The 20,579-nt window shown below is 48.4% G+C and overlaps 5 protein-coding genes across 5 annotated transcripts; 3 read left to right on the top strand and 2 right to left on the bottom strand.

The window, feature by feature from the left end:
* Window positions 1–1,490: 1,490 nt before the first annotated feature.
* On the bottom strand, window positions 1,491–3,805 carry LOC6541517 (neprilysin-1). The gene has a single exon (XM_001969970.3). The coding sequence runs from the start codon at window positions 3,543–3,545 to the stop codon at window positions 1,587–1,589; it is 1,959 nt and encodes a 652-aa protein (XP_001970006.1). The 5' UTR covers window positions 3,546–3,805; the 3' UTR covers window positions 1,491–1,586.
* Window positions 3,806–10,785: 6,980 nt separating this feature from the next.
* LOC6543212 (techylectin-5B) lies at window positions 10,786–11,716 on the top strand (the record flags this gene model as incomplete). Its single annotated transcript, XM_026978522.1, has 3 exons — window positions 10,786–10,824; window positions 10,893–11,521; window positions 11,572–11,716. Coding segments are annotated over 3 exons (813 nt in total), but the record flags the coding sequence as incomplete, so codon positions are not given.
* Window positions 11,717–12,334: 618 nt separating this feature from the next.
* LOC6542037 (pickpocket protein 19) lies at window positions 12,335–13,985 on the bottom strand. Its single transcript, XM_001969968.3, has 4 exons — window positions 13,807–13,985; window positions 13,165–13,753; window positions 12,520–13,108; window positions 12,335–12,468 (listed from the first exon to the last, which is right to left on the bottom strand). Exons 1-4 carry the CDS (start codon window positions 13,983–13,985, stop codon window positions 12,335–12,337), a joined length of 1,491 nt encoding a protein of 496 aa, XP_001970004.3.
* Window positions 13,986–14,605: 620 nt separating this feature from the next.
* Window positions 14,606–16,656, top strand: LOC6542416 (pickpocket protein 19). The gene is made up of 5 exons (XM_001969967.1): window positions 14,606–15,595; window positions 15,660–15,792; window positions 15,859–15,912; window positions 15,964–16,206; window positions 16,343–16,656. Exons 1-5 carry the CDS (start codon window positions 14,606–14,608, stop codon window positions 16,654–16,656), a joined length of 1,734 nt encoding a protein of 577 aa, XP_001970003.1.
* Window positions 16,657–17,225: 569 nt separating this feature from the next.
* Window positions 17,226–19,694, top strand: LOC6541526. Its single transcript, XM_001969966.3, has 4 exons — window positions 17,226–17,783; window positions 17,856–18,483; window positions 18,546–18,714; window positions 18,778–19,694. The coding sequence occupies exons 2-4, from the start codon at window positions 18,110–18,112 to the stop codon at window positions 19,507–19,509; spliced, it is 1,275 nt and encodes a 424-aa protein (XP_001970002.1). The 5' UTR covers window positions 17,226–17,783; window positions 17,856–18,109; the 3' UTR covers window positions 19,510–19,694.
* The last annotated feature ends 885 nt before the right edge of the window (window positions 19,695–20,579 follow it).

The raw sequence follows: 20,579 nt of genomic DNA, 5'->3' as shown, positions 1-20,579 counted from the left end.
GCCAGTTCTGTTATGCTGGCAATTATTTCATAGCCGCGAAATCCGTTTACTCGCAAAACATGCCCACAATCGCCCTGAATGACGGTGCGCGACTTGTAATTTCATCAGCCCAATCGGTCTGTCCCGCTGTCTGGTTCCAGTGCGCCACCTTCGCTGGCGAATCAATCAATTCCGCAGACCCACATACTTGCTCCGCCGAGCCGGCACACGTGACATGGAACCCCGAGTGCCGGCCGAGACCGCCGGATTCCGGGGGTCAAGGAACGGACCTCAGCCGAGCCGAGCGCAGCGTGGCGATCAGAACCAGCGAGTTTGTTGCTGGCTTCCGACCCACACCACAACATGCGCAATTCGCGCTCCGATTGCGTCACTCGGCTTTCCGCGTTCCGCGTTCCGCTGGCCAAGCGGTTTATTTTAAAACTAATTATAAGGCACACCAAATATAATGCACAGTCGCTTGGAATTACATGAATGAATGAAACCCGGCACTGATAAGCCTGCCGATGGAAAGACGGCCTGGGCCGACTATATCGCAGTATGCCGCACTCAGCATAATGCAACTCAGTTGGATGAGCTCTGGCATCCAGACTGCTAACAATGTGTCTTCCCATCCATTGTGCTGACTGGGGAAAAACGATAAAATAATCTGAAACATACGCAATTAGAACGGCAGCATATTGAAGGCGATGTCTGAAGAGGCATCATTCCTATTCGGATCCATGACATACCCTATTTGTATTTGCGTAGTAGTAGTTTGCGCCTCGAGGCATTCGCAGATTCTCTATCGCGGAATCAATTCAAGCCCCCGATTCCAGGCAAAGCCAAGCGGATGGTCGGTCATTCATCGGAAAAGCCACGATTCGGGGCTGACCGCTGCTTGACACGCGGCTCACGCACTATCTGCCCGGCAGGTTGCTAATGGCCCATTAATGCGGTTGCCGGGCGAACCCGACTGCTTGCCACGCGCCTTCTAGACCCACGCGGCGTATGAGCGATTTGCGCGACGACCTTCAACAAGTTGCACAGTGCAACAACTTGCGGCGACCGACTTGGTCTGCTCCTGGGCCTGGGAATCGCAGTCGAAGTCGGATTGTGGACTCAGTCTTGGCTTCCCTCCCCGGCAGGATGGGTGTTAATTAGCAAATAAATAAGAGCACGCCGGGTAACGCATACGCACCGTGGGCTAGCAAGCAAAAGCACACGTGAGCTGCTCTACAGAGGAAAGCAGCACAAGTTGGAAACATTTTGTACCTTCCAAAAGGATTTGGCACACACTGTTGTGTATTTGAACTGAAGCGTCCAATTTAGAAAGCTTTGTTTTTCTCCGTGTGGGGGTAGGTATCGCTGCCTGACAGCGAAACATCCTGGAAGGGCATCTACTGCCCTCCGATGTCTAGTCTATCACGTTGCACACGTAATTGAAAATTAACTCAGTCCGTGTCGGAAAATCCGCCCGGCAGATGTGAGCCGCATACGCAATTGCTAAGCATAGAAGTTTATTCACAATACTTGGGTTCCTAATTAAAGCTATACACCGACTAGCAGTGGTATCCCTCCGACCCTGGCTCTGTGGTATCGCTCATCCCTCACCAGAAGAGGCACTGCTCCGCGCTGGTCATTCCAGAGCCCACGTGGCACCGGAACACCTCTGCGAACTGCGGCACCTGGCCGAGGGCGTAGTTCAGCCGCAGCCTGCCGGAGTCGTGGTACTGGTCGCCCTCATCGCCGCAGAAGAAGTGGGCGAACTGGAGGAAGTAGAGCCGCCCGTTGCCGGACCGGGTCAGCCAGTCGCCGCCGTAGGTCTGCAGGGCCAGCCGGGAGCCGCTGACGTCCGAGGTGCGCTCGTTCAGTATTACGGCGCTGCTGTTCAGGCATCCCACCGCCTCGTTGTAGAGCTCCACTTGGCCCAACTGGTCACTGAAGTTACGCAGATTACCCTGGGCATCGTAGTCCACCAGGTCCGTGTCGAGGGCGTGCATAATCTCGTGGCCCAGGGTGTTGGCCAGGTCGCCGTAGAGCAGCGCTGGCCAGAAGTTGGCGTCGAAGAAGGGGCGCTTCACGTAGGAGTACGGCACGAAGATGATGTTGCCCAGGCAGTAGAAGTACGGCGTGGCATCGATGTTGTCGGGAAACTCGGGCGTGTGCATATTGAAGCTGTACCAGATGCCCCGGTCCTCCTGGTCCGAGCTGCCTTCCAGATCGGCGACGAGCGTGTAGTAGTACAGCAGGCTGTTCAGGTGGTTCACGTAGAAGTCGCGACCCACGCTCCACCGCCGGTCGATGTCCCAGTAGAACTGCTCCGAGACATTGGGCGGCAGGTTGCCGACGTTGATGCGCATCTGGTGCACTTTCGCCTGCAGTGATTTCACCAGCTCCGGGCTCAGATTGAAAGCGTTGTGCTGCACCCGCAGCTCCAGCTGACTCTGCAGCTGATGGAAGACGCTGTGGATGACCAGCTCGTCCGCGTGACGCCGCCGGGAGTAGAAACTTCTCTCGTAAACGTAGTTCATCGGCAGGTAAACGGAGCGGCGCATGTGACGAATGCAGCTCCTTCCCCGGGAACTCTGGCCGTTCTCCCAGGTGGCCAGCGGGTTGTGCGGGAGCTCCAGCAGGTGGCTGAGGAACCTGGCCAGACTGTACCGATTGAGCAGCAGAGCGTCTGCCGTATTGAGGTACTCCACGAGCGCCCCGATGGCCTCCAAGTCGTCCACCTGGAAGGCGTGATCCGCAGCCACCGTTCTGCCCAGCTGCGTCCTCAGCGCCTCGTCCCACTGCAGACCCGGCACCTCCGTCCGAATCTGCTCCAGACTGTAGTTCCGGAAGGTATCGTCCGCCGAATGGGACTTGGCCAGTCGGACCAAGTGCTGCTCCAGCCTTTTGAACTGCTCCTGCAGCTGGTGGAGCGTGGGCCAGGAGGAGCCATCCTGGCTCAGCGCATCATATATGGCCTCCGTGAGATTAAGGCTCGAGTGGCGGTTGTGCGGCAGCAGGAAGATCATGTGATGGGTGGCGTTGTACCAACGTACCTCCAGTTGGACGAAGTGGCCGTGGTAGCCGTACCGGCCAAGAGCCGCCAGCAGGTGCATCCAGTGCGTGGAGTTCAAGGACGCGAGCAGATCGCGGTCCAGTAGGTCGATGTAACGCCTCAGGTCGGGCTGTTCCAGGCCGATGCATGACTGGTAATGGGCCAGCACCTTGGCGTACATGGGGTGCCCGTACTCCGGGGCACTGGGATTCCTCAGCAGTTGGAGGAACAGGTCCTCGTACTGCCGGTTGATCTGCGATTCGCTGATCATCGTGGCTGTGATGTGGCTTCCGTGCTTCGCACTCCACTTTCCGCAGGCGTAGGCATAGAAATCCTCGCAGGGATTCTTTTCGCTGTCCACGTAGGACATCAGGGTATCGATGTGCTGCTCATTGATTGTGGAGTTGCACTCTCCGAGGTACGGACAACTCTGATCGGGATCATTTGCCTTGAACGGCACACTTGAACCGCAGCTGGCACTGCCCAGCAGGAGGAGGGCAGTCCACAGATTTCGCACCATTGCTCCTTTGGATTTCTATCGGTCAATGGATGATGGGTGATCTTTCCGCGCGTTTGTTTCACTTCGCCGAGATTCATAAGCTGCACCTGTACTGCGGCGCTTTAAGAAGTTCTTTTCTCTGCTGCTTAGATACGATCATTTCAAAGTAAAGCTGCTGATTGTATTCTAACCCGACGAGTTTGGCGATTCCGAATCCGATTTATCGATGCTTCAGGACGGCTGTTGCGCGTTTGCCGCTTGCTCAAATTCAACTAAAATCTCGTTTCACGCGGTTTCGATTTTATGTACATATATTCCGTATGCCGTATGCCGTTTGCCGTATTTGCATTTGTGCGCTCTCACCGCCACTACACCGAATATTACCCACACTACCTCACTTGCGGGGTTTCTTCCGACGACTGTGCTTGTAGAATTCTTGCAGCTCGGCTCTTTTTGCTTGGTTAGCTTATCAGCGGCTAAATACGTATTTTCTTTTCGGCTTTTGAGTGGGGCTTATCTACAAAGTCTACAGCGAAATCTACAAAGTTCAAACGAAGTATACTAATTCATTTTGTAAACTTAATTTCGTAGTCCCGTTTTCGGCATAAGCAAAGATAATTTCAATAGGTGTTGCTTATACGCTTATCACCACAATAATATATGGTTTACCATGACTTAGATTTATTAGCAAAAATCCGGCCATATTTATATCTACTACAACGAAAAAGCATGATTGATTCCTTAACGCAACACAGTTTAATCAAATGAAGCACATGCTTACATCAGTAACATTGTAATCTTTGAGAAGCATCTAATTGGTTGAAGAAAACGCTTCCGACCTGATCAAAGTCTAACAGGCAGACGGAATTCGGGGATCCTAATCAAGTCGAGTCTATAGGCCCGTTAAAAAGAGGCGGCAAAATTTTTCGCAAAAATTGTTATCTTTTGGGAAGCTGTGCCGCAAATTTCACGTACATATTAAGAACCTAATTATGTTTCCGATTTTCGTATAGGAACTTGAAACGGTAAGTAGCGGACTTTCGTAAAGAAACAGGAAATAGAAGAAATAGGCGTGACCGAGCAAGACGTATGTAATTGTATTGCTAAAAATGTAAATAAATGGGTTCGAACCGGTCCGGTTTACTGATTCGGTAAAGGAACTAACGCGTATGTTTATTTCCGTACCGGTTCGTTTACAAGTACTGAACCGGTTAATTTCGTTTACCGATTTCGGTTCTAAGTTTCTTTCCTGCCAAAATGGCATGGCAACCCTAAAAGTATGCTGCGCTTTTTGTTTGGCAACAATTGCCTTTTTTCGGGCCCTTTGTTTAAATTGGTGTTAATAAAACATCATTTAATTTGTATCGCATTTTTGTTTTTTTTTTTTAAGCTTTTAAAGTGATTACCTAATTTAATACATATGTTTGTATTTAGTACTTGTGTTGCACATACCTAATCACTGCATTGAAATCCCTCACTCACTTTGTATTGATTAATTAAAAATAATTAAATTTTAATTAGGCATAAAGGAACGATGGAACGCTCGTTTATAAATCCATTAGCGGCTCAGTAAAAATTTCACAAAATTGATTAATAAATTTAATGCCTGCCACACTTAAACAGGTGAAAACGCTTGTTATTAATCGGGCGACCGAATGCAAATTTATTGGAAATGCTTTAAATTTGTTTATGCAGCTAGCGCCAAAGATAATGATATTGAGAGGAGGTATCGGTCGTTGGCAGGGCGTGTGTGTCAAAGCGAAAATCAGGCGAAATTATTTATATTAAAAATTTTACGTTTTTGGCACACATACTCCTACATACATACGCATATGGCAAACCTACGAAAACAAGAGAGAGTGCGGCCAAAGCGTCATAAAGTATAAAGCGAAATATGCAATTTAATTTATTAATTTATTAACAAGCGCGCCAAACGAAAATTAATCTCTCCGTCCCCCGCCACACCCCTCCTCCACGCCAAAGAGACTCGAAAAGAATGCCAGTCGTTAACGGTTCAATGGCAACGCAGCACTTCCGCAGCTCCAACGGCACACACATCCCCATCCGCATCCCACTTCCAACTGCAGCCCCATCCCCCCAGAATCCCAGTGGCGGCTGTGACCGCTTCACTGCATCGCCGCAAAAGTCGGAGGACGGACCACAGTGGCGCCTCGATGAATTACAGGTTTCATTTTTCAAGAGCGCTGGCCAGAAAAGCTGTATTTACATATACTCGTATCGCTCTTTGTGGAGATAAGAGTCAGAATTTTTTAAAAAGGCTTCCTTTGATCTTGGAGTTTGTCACTTTTATAGGGAATTTAATATAATTTCATTTAATTTATAGTCAATGGTTATAATTTATTAAACTCATCGATCAATTTACTAAATGTCTAAATTATCTTACTTGCTATATCTTACTGATTATATTACTATATTATTATCTTACTGATTATATTACTATATTATTGTCTTATCTTATTAATATCTTACTAAAATGTTTTTTACATATGACTTACAGTGTATATATATTTATAAATCAAACATTGCTGTTTGTAAGGAAAGATTGCATATATATTTTGCAGGAAGCTCAGCGTTTTGTGAAAAATAGAGTATAATATTATATTGCTTTGGAAATCAGCGCACATCAAGAAATCGGAATCGAAATCGAAATTTTCCGACTAGAGTGACACAAATAAGTCAGCATCCGAAAGTAAGCAATCATTTATTGAAATTTGTAGCAGTCAAGCGACGATTTTGGCTGGCAAACGCAATAGTCCTGTAAGGACGAGGATCTGCAATTAACCCACACACGCAAACGTTGGGCATGACAATTTTCGAACGCAGTGCTGTGGCGATTCATAAACGATGTGCTATCGGCGATTTGTTTGTTTTGGTCAGTTGATTAATATGGCAGCTGTAATCAGGACTCCTCTGAGTGTGTGTGTGTGCGTGGGTGTGTGGGTGCGTGGGTGTGTGGGTGCCTGCGATTGACTAGGCTGCGCTTGTGTGCACTGATTGCAGGATATGAGCAAACATCAGTGGCAAGCCAGACTGGATGCGTGGCAAATATTTCAATATTTCGGAGCGTGCTCGAGAGCAGCTCAAGCTGCAGCCGTTTTAATTGCCGCCCAAAAGGCTGTCCCGGGATATTTTTTATTCTCGGCACTCGCCTTCTGCTCGTTTGCATATTTTCTCTGGGCCCAAATAACGCGCCACAATTTTAATTAGTTTTAACCAGCGCCAAAAATAAAAGAAGCCGACAGCAGCGACCAAAGTCACGCAGCCTGCTGATGATAATGTCTCGACGCACAACTTTAAAATTCCGCTGAGGGCCGCATGGCGGATGTCGGATGTTGGATGTTGGATGTCGAATGCCGGAGGAATCAGTGGCATCAGTGGCATCAGTGCCATCAGGGGCATCGAAGGCGCCGTGCCACGGGGTCGTCTATCTCAGGGCAAATATGTGCAGGAAAAACAACATGAACCAATACTCGGCCAATACTCGGCAGCACAAACCCAACGCCCAGGCATAAACATATCCGTGATGGCCGCTCCATGTGGGCAAACATGTGAAACGGCTACGTCGTCAGCGTTGATTATTGTCAAACAGAGGGCGAAGAAAAACGAAGGACAGTTGTCGACAGCATCAACAACAAGATCTGCTTGGGTCGCTAGTCTTGGTGTCCAAAAGTCAAAGGGCGCCAGCTGCGGGCTAGACAATACCCTGTACAGGCTTGAAATGGAATGCATCAGGTGGAAATCAGATGCTAGCGAGAACAGCCTTTTGCTTTCTAAAAAAACTTTGAATAGAATTAAATAGAGAAGCGGTTAACCACTCTGCTGGGTATCAGCAACATTACTACTCTCAGTGAGCTGCAGGTGTGCTGGACCCTACTCGCCCATATGGCAGCTGATTTTCTAGATACCCCCGAATGTGGCATACGTTCCTGCTGTCCGGATGAGCCGCCGGAGCAGAGACAGACGCAGAACGGTCACGGGCACTTTAACGGGCCCTTAAAGCCAAACGATGTGAAGAGCCTGCACAAACTGCAGAGCCCAGATCCCAGAGCCCAACACATGTGCGAGCTGGCAGGCGGTGGCGAACGAACCTCCGATATCTTGGAGCGCTTTATCGCAAAAGCCCCTCTCACTGTGGCTTTTATTTGTCAAACAAAGTATTTTTATTGGCTTTTTAGGAAGCCCTGCGCCCGTCCAACGTCAACTGACGCCTCAGCCTGACAGGGATGGTCCTGGAAAAGGAGCGGGCAGTGGAGGCGAGCGCGTGCTCCTTGTCTGCTAAATACTCGACACTTGGTATGTGATTGAAATAATGCCGGGCGATAATCCGTGCCTTATTAAACGCTCCTCACATCGGCTCCTCAGTCACTGCAGGATTTGGGTCTGGCAGGTGTCTGGGATATGGGCTCACACATGTGCTCCAATGGGTCTGTGGGCCCAGAACTTAATGTAAATCTATTGCTGCGACGCGTTGACAGGCGTTAGATTTTCAATTTCTTACCTTTTGCTTATCAGGCATCCTTGGCTCACGTAAAGTGTCCACTTTTTGGGCCCTGCAAGACGGATGTGTCATTTTCTTGGGTTTACGATGCCCACAGTACTTAGCTCGTGGCTTAAATTAAACAAAATTACCTTTAGCCTGAAAACTGTTTGCAATATGGCCAGAAATTAGTATAATAAGAGATAACGAAACACCCTGGCGGGAAACAAATCGAATGCAAACAACCAAATTGGGTGGCAGGCTGCTCCGATATGAAAATGCGTTAACATAAAAGGCGGATTCGATTAACTCGTGCGCATACCGCGTGGGGCGGAGATTAGGAACAGTACTGAAATCCAATCAGCACCCCAATGGGGGCGGCTGGGAACCGACATTGAAAATTAGATAATTTACAGCGCTCGGCGGTTACCCCACCGAGAGCACGGATCCCATAACTCGCCCGTATTTGCAGCCAGGACCACGAAAACCGCGACACACCGCCAAAGTCGCCCACGAAGGGGAGCTCGTGAGTTAGGCGCTCCACACACAGTGCAAATATTGCATTTTGATTATCGCGGAAAAATAACGCCCCCCGATTTAATTTTTGATAGCTGCCTATAAAAAAGTCGAGCATAAAATCACTCATTATTCTATGGACAGAGGTCAGGCCATGTCCACTCAAAATCTGAACCGAGTCAACCCTTCGTACATTGGAGGTGGCGCCCCACGCACACACGTGTGTGCACACAGCGCTTTCGGCGATAAAGTTAATTTGCTGATTACAAAGTAACCTTGCCATAATTTATGTGGCAAGGTGATAGGGTGAGGCGAGTCCAGGTCTGGTTGGACCTGCCGCCGCCCGGCACAACCGTAGTCCTGGTTCACATTGGACCCTATGGAGAATATATGTACATATGTATGTACATGCATTTTTCCCCCACCCATTTGCCCGCCAGTCTGTCCGTTTAAGGCAAGCTAGTCCGTAAGTTACCATTGAAAGCCATTGCAGGTAGCTAGAAAGCAAAAGCAGTCAGAACCGACGGTGTCACAGAAATCTCTTTCAGCCAAGAAAGAGATTGGTTGCTCTAAATTGGCGCATTCTTCATTTAATTTGCATTTAATAATTTGGCTCGTTCAAAAAGTTACTTATTTTAATGCGTTTCTTAGCTTTCCTTGTTTCTACTAGTGAGCAAGCAATGACCATGCACGTAGTGACGAAGCGCACCCCTGTAGGCGTGTGATTGGGGAATCCCTAGCTTAGGGGTTCTGTTGGGATTGATTTGATGAATGTGCCCAAATCATACATCAAACATGTTAAGTGTTGAAAGTTTTAGGTGCAGTCAGCTGCCTCCGTTAGACACATTCGGCTTTATTTTAACTGGCTATCTACGAGGGTAGGAACAAACAAAGTTCATAAAATGTTTATTTTAAAAGGAATCCAAGAAATGCCATTTCTCTGATACCTACGCTGTTTGTTCAGTTGATATCCCCGGAGGAAAGCGCCTTCACCTGAACATAACCCCAGCTGGTGCTGCTAGCAGCTCCTTTTCTCCAGTTCAAGATAAAAAAAAAAAGCTGGTGGGGCGCCTACAATAAGAACAACCACTGGCACTAAACTGTTAAAAAATGCAGGCACAAATATTTGTTTCTGGGTTTGTTTGGTTGCTTGTTTGCAAAACTAATGAAATTTTTGCCATATTCGCCGGGCGGTGGCTGACCCCAAAGCATAAAAACATAAAATCTGACCGCAAAAAATTAAAAGGAGAACGCAAAAAACCGACGCCACCTTGAGAGCGGGCAAGGTAAAGAAATCCGAGGCGAAGATGGCCACTGCAAAGGGTCGGGAGTCGGGAGTCGGAAGGCAAGTGCCAAAGACAAAGCGAACGAAGTCAGAGCGCTCCAGCCAGATTATTATGTCAAGTCACGTTTATGAGCGTAATTTCGACAAGACCCCTTCCAATCCCGACCCGACCCGATCCGCCAGACGGAGCCGCAATCGCCCCCAGCTGCACGGAGCATCGGGCATGGCCCCATCCCCATCCCCATCCCCATTCCCATCCACATTCGCATCCGGAGGACGCTTGTTAAGCGGCGAACACGACATTGCAGCAGTTAAGACACCGCCCGCCGGCATTCAATAAGCCGTTAAAAACTCACTAGGATGGAAGACCCCAAACAGATATATTTGGAAGTCTGCTCAGCCACTTTAGTGCCATACGTCTGCAAGTGCTTTAAAAATTATTGGAAATTTTCAAATTAGCTTTTTCCTGGACTCTCCTCAATCAATGTGTGATCATCAACTCAGTGATTAAAATACGGCAAGGGAATTCCGGGAACTTGTGTTTGGTTTTAGGCTAATGAGCAAGTGGTAGGAGAACAAAAATGACGGTCCTAAAGTTAAGAAACATGTGCAATACACCAGCAGCATTGATAAGAGCATTTTTGTCAGCCAATCGAACTATTTACACCATCAATGATTTATTTAGCCACACTGACTGCAATACTGTGACCTGTGAATGTGGCCATGTGATTTGATTAGTAATATTTATGATAATTGGCTATGTGATTAGGAGTCGCAATTAGTAATAAAATAAATGGAGTGACGGTAAAGTTGATTCAGTTATGAACGCGCTGCGATGCGATCAGTGTGGATATATGCGGCGCTTTTGGGTCTCTTCTCTCACCCAACCGAGTCCATGGATATTGAGGTAAGTCAGTTGCCTTTGAGCTGCTACCTCTTAATTACCTAACATTTAAATCCACCCACAGAGTTTTCGAAATGCTACCGCCATCCATAGTGAAGCAATCCGGTAAGTTTGGAGTTCCACTTCCATGTTATATGAAACAAGCATCCATTTTGCAGAAGTAAGCCTGCACTAGAAGCGTTGTACAAAGTGGTACTGGCCCTGCTCGAGGAGAACCAGCATAGTGCCAGTACCGAAAGCGTGCAAGAGATTAGTTCAGATTTGAATAGCACCGGATGGTCGGGAAGACATCGCTCCCACTGCCCCACCTATCCGGCTGCTCGCGGAATCTACACCATTCAGGTGTTGGGACTGGAACCCTTTCAGGTGTCCTGCGATGCCGAGATTGCCGGATCTGGATGGACTGTGATTGCCCGGCGCACCAGCAACAAGTTGAATTTCGTCCGCAGCTGGAAGGAGTACAAAAAGGGCTTCGGGCAGCTGAATGGAGACTTTTTCATTGGCTTGGACAAACTGCACGTCATTACTAAGTCACAGCCCCATGAGTTATACATACACCTTGAGGACTTTGAAGGACAGACACGATATGCGCACTACGACGAATTCTTTGTCGAAAGCGAAAACAAGTTCTATGCATTGACCAAGCTGGGCGGGTTTACCGGCGACGCAGGGGATTCCATGATGCACAACAGGAACCAGAACTTTTCCACTTTCGATAGGGACAATGATGGGTGGCACAAAAACTGTGCCGAGGAGTATATGGGTGCTTGGTGGCATGTGAACTGCACTCTAAGGTAATTCTCTTGTACGGCCATTGCAGATCTCAAGCATTTTATAATTCCAGTAATCTGTTCGGCGTTTATGTGAAAGGACATGACGGCCAGTACTTTCAGTGGAAGGGGATCGTCTGGCAATCTTGGCGCTCTGAGAGTTATTCCTACAAAGTGATGCAAATGATGGTTCGACCCAAATGCTATTGCTCCAGATAGGAAAGGGTTACATTTTGTAATTATACTGGATGTTCCAGCGACTAATTGTAATGTTTAATAAATAAATGGTCAGATTCAGTGGCACCAAAGGTCCATCTGCCTTCTGGTAGCTTAAAATAACTTTATAGCAAACTTGGAAGAATTCTACATAGTATGTATTTGCATTTCACTTATGATATAAGTAAAATAACGCACTTCGAAAATACTGTCGAAACATCATTTCGATGTCGAAGTGCTCTGAGATTCTATGTTTGTATGAACAGTGAACGGTTCTAATGTGCAATGTAGAATACTCGTAGAATATAAGTAAATTATGTCAGTATCCATGATGTAAGTAAAATAAATAACATCGAAATTAATTTCGAAGAATAATGTAGTCATCGATGTTCTATGATATTTTCCAAATGTTGTGCAACTAAACGAGGTTCGAGTCTTTGCTGACACAAAACACACGTGTAATGTAAAATATAAATAAAATAAGTAAATTTTGAAACAACGACCTTTGGGAATATTATGAAAAATTTATTCCTGGATTCGTGCTGAAAACATCTAATAGTATAAATAAATATAAATTTCAAGAGACGCCAGTGGCAATGTAAGTGAACTTAATAAATAAATTCACATAATTCGTTTTCCGTTCATCAAGCGCTTCCAATAAAATTGGGGTACTTTGTACAGCGCAAAGAATGCGAACTCGATGAGGCTGATAATGGAACAGCCCAAGCAAAGCTGACAAATGCCTCCAAATGAAACTGAAATGGATGGATGGGAAATATACACATGGACTCATCATAATAGCATACCAATCAGGTCCACCCAGGTGTAAATCAGGTTGGTCTTGTAGACCAGCATGGATGGTTTCTTGAAGAACACGTTGAGCCACATGCTCTCGACCGCGCTGGCATTGGGCTGCAGCCAGGGTTGCAGGACACTCTTCCGCATGTCGGTGAGCAGGGTGAGGGACTTGCAGTTGTGCAGGCACTCGCAGACCAGGCCGGACTCCTCCCGGTGCACATAGGGATGCTCCTCGGGCTGCTCGAAGTTTTGGAGCAAGTGGTTGTGGGAGGCCAGGCAGGGCAGATCCTTCAGCCGGCAGGCGGGGTAGCCGGATGGCGGGTAGAACAGGTCCACGGTGCAGTTGCAGTAGCGCAGCAGGTAGCGCTGCTGGCACTCCGCCTGGCAGTTCTCCAGCATATACTTCTGGCCCTCCAGGGTGTGAAAGTGCTCGCTCTGCTTCTCGTAGTCCATGACGCAGTGCCGCCAGCTGGAGGGCAGGCTCAAGGTGCTCTCGTCGTAGTAGTGGTACACCGCTGTGACGGCCACATTGGTGCGGCTGTGGGGCAACACGTCGATGGGAAAACCGAACCACACGGAAGACTCTACCACTGTCAGCTGGAAAATAAGCGAAGTTCCCGATTTAGCCTTCCAAAGCTGCGACTTTTACCCACCCAGAAGCCCTTCAGCCCTGGATTCCCCGGAGCATGATGCGCCTGCCGTAGCAGTAGCCTCAGCAGTAGCCCCGTGTTGATGCCCGTCTCCGTGCCGCGTCGCTTTTCCAGCTCGTTGAAGGCCAGGCAATAGCCGAGTGGCAGGCGGCGGGGTCGGAAGAGCTTACAGCAATCTCTTCGAGCTGTCTGCCAGTAACAGTCCTTCAGGATTTCGTCGCATCTCCAGGACATCTCAATCGCGATTTGCGTGAAGTTCAGGTGATTGAGTTCATCCAAGGACTCTCCCAGGAGCGTATCGAACACGTTGAAGTTGTGGAAACTGAAGCCATCGTAGGCAGTGAGGATGCGCTCGAAGAGTTCCTCCTGCGCCGGCGTGATGTTGTATAGCGACTTGGTCTCGGGCAGTCGGGACCAGTTCAGTCGGTTCTTGTTGCAGATGATGACCACTGGAAAGGCGATGTGGTGGATCGAGGCATGCGAGTGGGCTACGATGGTCTGGAACTGCTTGTTGTGGTATCGCTCCCCCAACAAATAGCTCACGTGGAACAGCACGGTGCAGGCGCAGATCAAGGCCAGGGCCCACAAGACTCTACCAAAGAAATATTGTTATTTCCGAGTTCCATGTGGACTTGCCAATCTCACCGCATGCGGCGTCGCATCGAGGGTAAGAAGAGCAAGTACAAGCCATGGATGTGCGATCTGGATATGTAGCTATCGAGCAGTGAAGTCCAGGCATTGGCTGGCGTCCAAGGATTTTGGTCCCGTCGCCTAATCCCAGCCGCCACAGCTCGCGATTCCTTTCCAGCTGAGCGAACGAACATTTTGATATGGGTCCTTTTGCCGCATCATGGTATTTATAAGCGAGCTCGAAAAGTTTTGATTATTGTAGGGTATGGAATATGTCAGTCAGTTTGCGCATAAAATAATCCATTCCCTCTGATTTCGATGCCAATTAGCTATGCAGTGCAAAAGATCGACTTTAACTTCGAGTGACAGGTAAGTAACGATTCTAAAGTTTCTTTGCTCATAGACCAAGCTTAGATAAACCAGACTGAACTGTTCTATAGGGTATTCAAAGGTCGCACCTCCACAGTAATCCGTTGCGGTGGATTTTTTATCACTGTTTGCAAATCAATTGCGATTGATTGCATTCAATTGAATTTATTTCGATGCTCATTAGCCCTAGCCATGACCATTGGCTGCGAATCAGGTCAGATCTCATGGGAGCAGGCAATCGATTGACCCGACCTTTGGGTGACAGCCGGGTTAGTCAGCTATTGGGCTAATAAGGCGCCGGCATGTCAGCCGCATTTTGTGAGTTGTCAACGCGCTAAACGGCATATAATTACCACTGCAGTTCAGCACGCATTCCCTTCACGGCACATTGGCGGTATAAAAACCTGGCGTGCCGTTCAACCAGGCTCAGTGAGTCCTGGCCGACATGACACTGGTTTACTTTCCGCCGCCAAAGCTGCAGCCGCAGCAGCAGCAGCAGCAACAGCCACTGAGATCCAGTCGCCTGGCCCAGCAGTTGGCCCAGTCCGCCTGGCAGCTGGCCCTGCGCTTCGGCACACGCACCACCATCCACGGCCTGGACAGGCTGCTCAGTGCCAAGGCCAGCCGGTGGGAGCGGTTCGTCTGGCTGTGCACCTTTGTGAGTGCCTTCCTGGGGGCGGTGTACGTGTGCCTGATCCTCTCGGCGCGCTACAACGCCGCCCACTTCCAGACCGTGGTGGATAGCACGCGGTTTCCGGTTTACCGCATACCCTTTCCGGTCATAACCATCTGCAACCGGAATCGCCTCAACTGGCAGCGCCTGGCGCAGGCGAAGTCCAGGTTCCTGGCCAATGGCAGCGACGCCGCCCAGCTGGAGCTCTTCGAGCTGATTGTGGGCAGCTACGACGACGTCTACTTTGGGCACTTTCAGTCCTTCGAGCGGTTGCGCAACCGGCCGACGGAGCTGCTCAACTACGTCAACTTCAGCCAGGTGGTGGACTTCATGACCTGGCGCTGCAACGAGCTGCTCTCGGACTGCCTGTGGCGGCACCACAGCTACAACTGCTGCGAGATCTTCTCGAAGCGGCGCAGCAAGAACGGCCTGTGCTGGGCGTTCAACTCGCTGGAGACGGAAGAGGGCAGGCGGATGCAGCTGCTCGATCCCATGTGGCCCTGGCGCACAGGGTCGGCAGGTCCCATGAGCGCCCTCTCCGTGCGGGTCCTCATCCAGCCGTCGATGCACTGGCCGGGCAGCAGGGAGACGGGTGCCATGAAGGGCATCGATGTCATGGTAACCGAGCCCTTCGTGTGGCACAACAATCCGTTCTTCGTTCCCGCGAACACGGAGACGACCCTGGAGATCGAGCCCGTCATCTACTTCTATGACAACGACACCCGGGGCGTTCGCTCCGACCAGCGGGAGTGCGTTTTCGATGTGAGTGGCTATCTATTTAAGTTCCCACAAGGTTATTACTAATCCTGCACTTGGATGCCCCAAGGATGAGCACAACAGCAAGGACTTCAAGTCGCTGCAAGGATATGTTTACATGATTGAGAACTGCCAGTCCGAGTGCCAACAGGAGTACTTGGTGCGCTACTGTAACTGCACAATGGACCTGCTGTTTCCACCGGGTAAGCACGGCATCAGAAACGTTTCCCAACCAACGGTTCATTGGTTTCATTGGTTCCATTGGCCAGGTCAATATCGGTCGTGTCGGGCGCAGGATTTGCTGTGCCTCGCTGAGCACAATGGTTAGTAGGAGCCTATCCAATCCTTTTATAAACCCAAACCCTCACCCGCAGACCTGCTCGTCTACTCCCATAATCCCGGCGAGAAGGACTTTGTGCGCAACCAGTTCAAGGGCATGTCCTGCAAGTGCTTCCGCAACTGCTACTCCCTCAACTACATCAACGATGTCCGGCCCGCCTTCCTGCCCCCGGATGTCTACGCGAACAACTCCTACGTGGATCTGGATGTGCACTTCCGCTTCGAGACTATTATGGTCTATCGCACCAGCCTCGTCTTCGGCTGGGTGGACTTAATGGGTCAGTACAGAATCACAGAGGCTCTATGGAGCTCCGAGACACAGCTCTTTTACATCCCCACCTGACTAAGTTGCTTGCCTTAGTTCCTTTCCGATGTATTAATCCTATAAAGATGATATCATTGCCCTTCTTCCAGTTAGTTTTGGCGGAATTGCCGGTCTGTTTCTGGGCTGCTCCTTAATAAGTGGCATGGAATTGGCCTACTTCCTGTGCATTGAAGTGCCGGCCTTTGGAGTGGATGGACTGCGTCGGAGGTGGAAGGCTCGGCGGCAGATGGATCTGGGCGTAACCGCGACCACGCCCACCTTGAACTTCCGACAAACCACGCCCAGTCAGCTGATGGAGAACTACATCATGCAACTTAAGGCCGAAAGGGCGCAACAGCAGAAGGCTAACTTTCAAAACTGGCACCGCCTAACGTTTGCGCAAAAGCCTTTTATTGGCAAGTGAATCGTATGAACGAATTAAATACGTATTTAATAAATGATTGCTTGACAATCAGTGGAAAATCTATCAAATTCGACTCGCCAATAAATTCGAGGGAATTTCACTTTCACGCTAGCTAATAAAGTGCATTTATAAAATTGTTGGCACACATATATTGGACTTTATAAATTCATTCAAAACTTTATTATTTAGCTTAGTTTTGTAGTATTTTTTGTAGTGTTTTAAAGTGTTTTGAATCACACTGAATACTTGTGATAACACAAAAGCTCTGGCAAATGATTTAGTTTATTGTAAGCGTGTGCATGATAAGGTGATGGGCTGGGCTTCTATTTCTGAGGCAATTTTCATTAGCAGTGAAAGATGTTTAAGAACAGCTTGCATTAAATAAGCCTTTGATTTCTTTACAATTAAGTTCGTAGTTATAATGCAATGCAGGTTATTTGACTCGTATATTTTAAATGTAGAGAGGCAGAAATCTAGACATAAAAAAGTGATTCAATCACATAATTCCTTTTAGAGTTGGTTAATTCGTATGTAATATAAAATATTGATCGTATTGAGAGATCATTCCCAGCACGAAGTGGCAAAGTAGGTGGTCCAAAACCCCGCGCTGTCCAAATCCTTCCCTGAACCCGTTGACGAGAGTAAAAAGCTCACCTACATGAGCACAGCGATCTGAACTGGCCGGCACGTTTCTACGATTCTCGTTTCTCGTATATTCCGATGCGGACACCTCAAGCAGAGTTGATAACACCCGGAGCAAATACCAGGTGTGTTGACCCACTGACGGGTGTTGTTCCAGCAGCGAAGCACCGCCTGCTATCAAGCATCGAATCTCAATCTCTGCACAGAGCACCTGTGACGTGGTCGAATGACTGCGTTCAACAGGTTGGTTCTATCAAAACAAAACGAAGCACAAGAGCTGAAAATTAATTAGGGTTTCATCAACCCACAAGCGTGTGTATTTCGTTGAATGTGGATGACTGTGCAAAACGCTTAGAGTGACACTAGACTGAGGCTTTTGGCTCTAAGAAAGCTCAAGGCGAGCGGTCTATTACGCTGGGACAGTGGGTCGCAGTTGAGTTGGCCAAGTGGAAAATACTATAAAAATTTATTTGAGAATATATAGGGTAAGTCAACCAGATAGTGCAGGGAAGCTGCGGTAACTAATCTATCTATCTATTTATTATTCACTATTAAAGTAGCTAATAGAACAGCCTTTAAAATAGAAATACACTGCAACCCACTGTACCTTTACCACCCAATTAGTTTAGTTTTACGATGACACCACATTCATATGAAAAGCTCGCAATTGTCGTTAAACATTTCCCCAAAAACTAACACCATTGCGGCAAATATAAAACGCTGAGTTCTACACGGCCGCAAAATCAGTTGGTTGCGAAAGGCACGCGTAAAGGTTTCGATCGCAAGTTGCCCTGTTTAGTTGGATTTCGACATGGTGGTTATAAGGAACGAGCAGAATATCTCGGTGCCCGCGTATCTCAACGAGCAGTTCTTCACAGAGACCCTCGAGGAGGGTCTGCGGGAGTCGAAGGTGACCCTGAAGGAGATCCACTTTGCGTGGGGCAGCAATCCGGGCGACAACTACTGCTCGGCTATCTATCAAGTCGGAGTCACGTTCGCCAGGTGGGTCGATGGTGGGGAATCCCCGGCGACGGAGCAGCTTTCGCTGATTGTGAAGACCATCCCGATCACCGAGGCCACCCAGTTTCTGGATGACGTCTGCGTGTTCATCAAGGAGAAGCAGACCTACACCGATGTCTTGCCGCGACTGGACATCCTCAGCCATGGCGACACATTCGGAGCAAAGTAAGTGGCTGAAAGCTTTTGGCGAACTACACAGTGCTACTAGCATCTCAATCCCACATCAGATACTATCACTCCGTGAAGACTCCGGTGCAGACGATCGTGTTCAGCGACCTCAAGGTGGAGGGATTCAAAGTGGCCTCGCGGGAAGCTGGCCTGGACTGGAACCACGCCTCCCTCATTCTTCAGCAGCTGGGAAAGTTCCATGCCACCTCCATGGTGCTGGCCAAGAAGGTAACAGTGATTCTCTGTACGATCCTGGCACCTCGTGCTGACCTCCATTTGGCACTTCCACAGGATCCCGCCATTGTGAAGCAGTACACACGTGGCATGCTCAGCGAGGACATCCTGATGAAGAGCGACACCTTCGAGCACATGTTCGGCGGCTTCCTGAAGGGCCTCATCAAGAGCTCTGCGGGCTGGCCCGGCTACGAGAAGATTAACAAGCACCTGCAGCGGCTCATGGACAACTTTCGGACCGTGTGCGTGGATGCGTGCAAGCCAAGGAAGGGGGATCGCTACGTGGTGCTCAACCACGGAGACATGTGGACCAACAACTTCATGTACGGATACGATAACGCTGCCCAGCCGGACGTTCCCACGCGCGCCATCTTCGTGGACTTCCAGCTGAGCTTCTATGGCAGTCCGGCGTGCGACCTGAACTTCTTCCTAAACACCAGCATCAAGTTGCAGCTGCTGCAGGAGCGCCGCGAGGAGCTCATCAAGGTGTACTACGCGGCCTTCAAGGACGCCCTGGAGTACGCCCGCTTCGAGGACATTCCCACCTACGAGGACCTGCTGTACGAGCTGCGCAGCCGCGAAACCTATGGGCTCTTCGGCATGTTCGCCTTCCTGCCCATGATCACCATGCCCAAGGAGCTGGCCCAGGACAACAGCATTGAGAACATGCAGGACGAGGCTTTCAAGCAGCGCAAGATGGATGCCATCTTCTCGCAAAAGTTCCTGAACGACCACCAAAAGTGGGCACTGCAGCGGGCGGATGCCCTTGGCGTCTTCGGGGACTACTGAAAAGTGGCATGAGTATTCTGGAGGTTGGGGTTCCTCTGCCTTTGTGATAAAAATGGAGGCTCTTCCAAGGCACACATCCTTAATACAGCTATATTAGCTTCTCGCCTGAGAATGTAAAGTGCAAATGGTGGGCTTTTTAATTGATTAAAGTACTTAGCCTGAAAGTGTTGGGCTATCGCAATTTATGTTTTATTTGGAAAATATCTATTCATAGTCGATTTAGTATCAATTATTCGATAAGTGTACGCTGATATCTGATGCTTCAGAAAATTAAATATTAAGATTACATTGTCGCGTGCAACTAGGAACGTATCCGTCGAATGGTTTGAGTTCCGAAAGTGCCAGTAAAACAATAGAGTTTAGGATGGACACGGAGGGGGAGGAAAGCACAGGCAGCTCGGATTGGAAAATTGCACATTATATATTACGCACTCCTACTAGAGAGTACAATCATCTTCAATGACAACGTACGTATTAGATAATAGTAGCGTAAGCCTTCAAGTGCATTCAGAATTTGATGATTTCATGGTTGTTTCCCCTAAACATTCTCAGTCAGTTTCTGCAGCCTGGGAACATTTTGTTAGATAGAGAGCCTATCATTAGGTCAGCCTATAAAAAAGTTGAATAGTGTTATCTCTTGTCTCATTTTTTTTATTAAAGCTAACCTAGGAACAGCAGATTAATGACGCTGAGGTATACTCATTTTTAATCCCCATAATTTAAACAGTAGGGTTTCGAAATGGTAAATCTAGAAATTACCAATTTAAATCTAGAAGACTACCTTATTTATATGATCGAATGCTTGTGCTGAATCATATTACCTGTATGGTGGATATAGAATTCAATCATGGCAAGCAAATATATCATAAATGATTACGTACAAAAATAATATATTTAGGAAGCGTTCGCGAGTAATTAAGTTCGGATTGACACTTGACTGCAAGCGTTCCCTTATCGGAAACTCGTTGTACTAATGCAAATTCGAATCAAAGCTTGATAAGATAATGAGCTGCCAATCGATGTAAGTGGCATCCATCCACCAGAATTGGAAAAGATTCAAACTGAATATT

The sequence above is a fragment of the Drosophila erecta genome, unplaced genomic scaffold (assembly GCF_003286155.1).
Source record: "Drosophila erecta strain 14021-0224.00,06,07 unplaced genomic scaffold, DereRS2 tig00000055-arrow-pilon, whole genome shotgun sequence".
Taxonomy (NCBI): Eukaryota; Metazoa; Arthropoda; class Insecta; order Diptera; family Drosophilidae; genus Drosophila; species Drosophila erecta.
This window is presented reverse-complemented; position numbering and strand designations above follow the sequence as displayed.

What these genes read in the sequence shown, in the direction of transcription:
- LOC6541517 (XM_001969970.3), bottom strand. Translation starts at nt 3,545, where the DNA reads ATGGTGCGAAATCTGTGGACTGCCCTCCTCCTGCTGGGCAGTGCCAGC.
- LOC6542037 (XM_001969968.3), bottom strand. Translation starts at nt 13,985, where the DNA reads ATGTTCGTTCGCTCAGCTGGAAAGGAATCGCGAGCTGTGGCGGCTGGG. An exon ending in TCGATGCGACGCCGCATGCG is followed by an intron (nt 13,754 to 13,806) that starts GTGAGATTGGCA and finishes TTTCTTTGGTAG; the next exon opens with AGTCTTGTGGGCCCTGGCCT. An exon ending in CAGGGCTGAAGGGCTTCTGG is followed by an intron (nt 13,109 to 13,164) that starts GTGGGTAAAAGT and finishes CTTATTTTCCAG; the next exon opens with CTGACAGTGGTAGAGTCTTC.
- LOC6542416 (XM_001969967.1), top strand. Translation starts at nt 14,606, where the DNA reads ATGACACTGGTTTACTTTCCGCCGCCAAAGCTGCAGCCGCAGCAGCAG. An exon ending in AGCGGGAGTGCGTTTTCGAT is followed by an intron (nt 15,596 to 15,659) that starts GTGAGTGGCTAT and finishes GGATGCCCCAAG; the next exon opens with GATGAGCACAACAGCAAGGA. An exon ending in CGGCTGGGTGGACTTAATGG is followed by an intron (nt 16,207 to 16,342) that starts GTCAGTACAGAA and finishes CCCTTCTTCCAG; the next exon opens with TTAGTTTTGGCGGAATTGCC.
- LOC6541526 (XM_001969966.3), top strand. Translation starts at nt 18,110, where the DNA reads ATGGTGGTTATAAGGAACGAGCAGAATATCTCGGTGCCCGCGTATCTC. An exon ending in GGCGACACATTCGGAGCAAA is followed by an intron (nt 18,484 to 18,545) that starts GTAAGTGGCTGA and finishes ATCCCACATCAG; the next exon opens with ATACTATCACTCCGTGAAGA. An exon ending in CCATGGTGCTGGCCAAGAAG is followed by an intron (nt 18,715 to 18,777) that starts GTAACAGTGATT and finishes GCACTTCCACAG; the next exon opens with GATCCCGCCATTGTGAAGCA.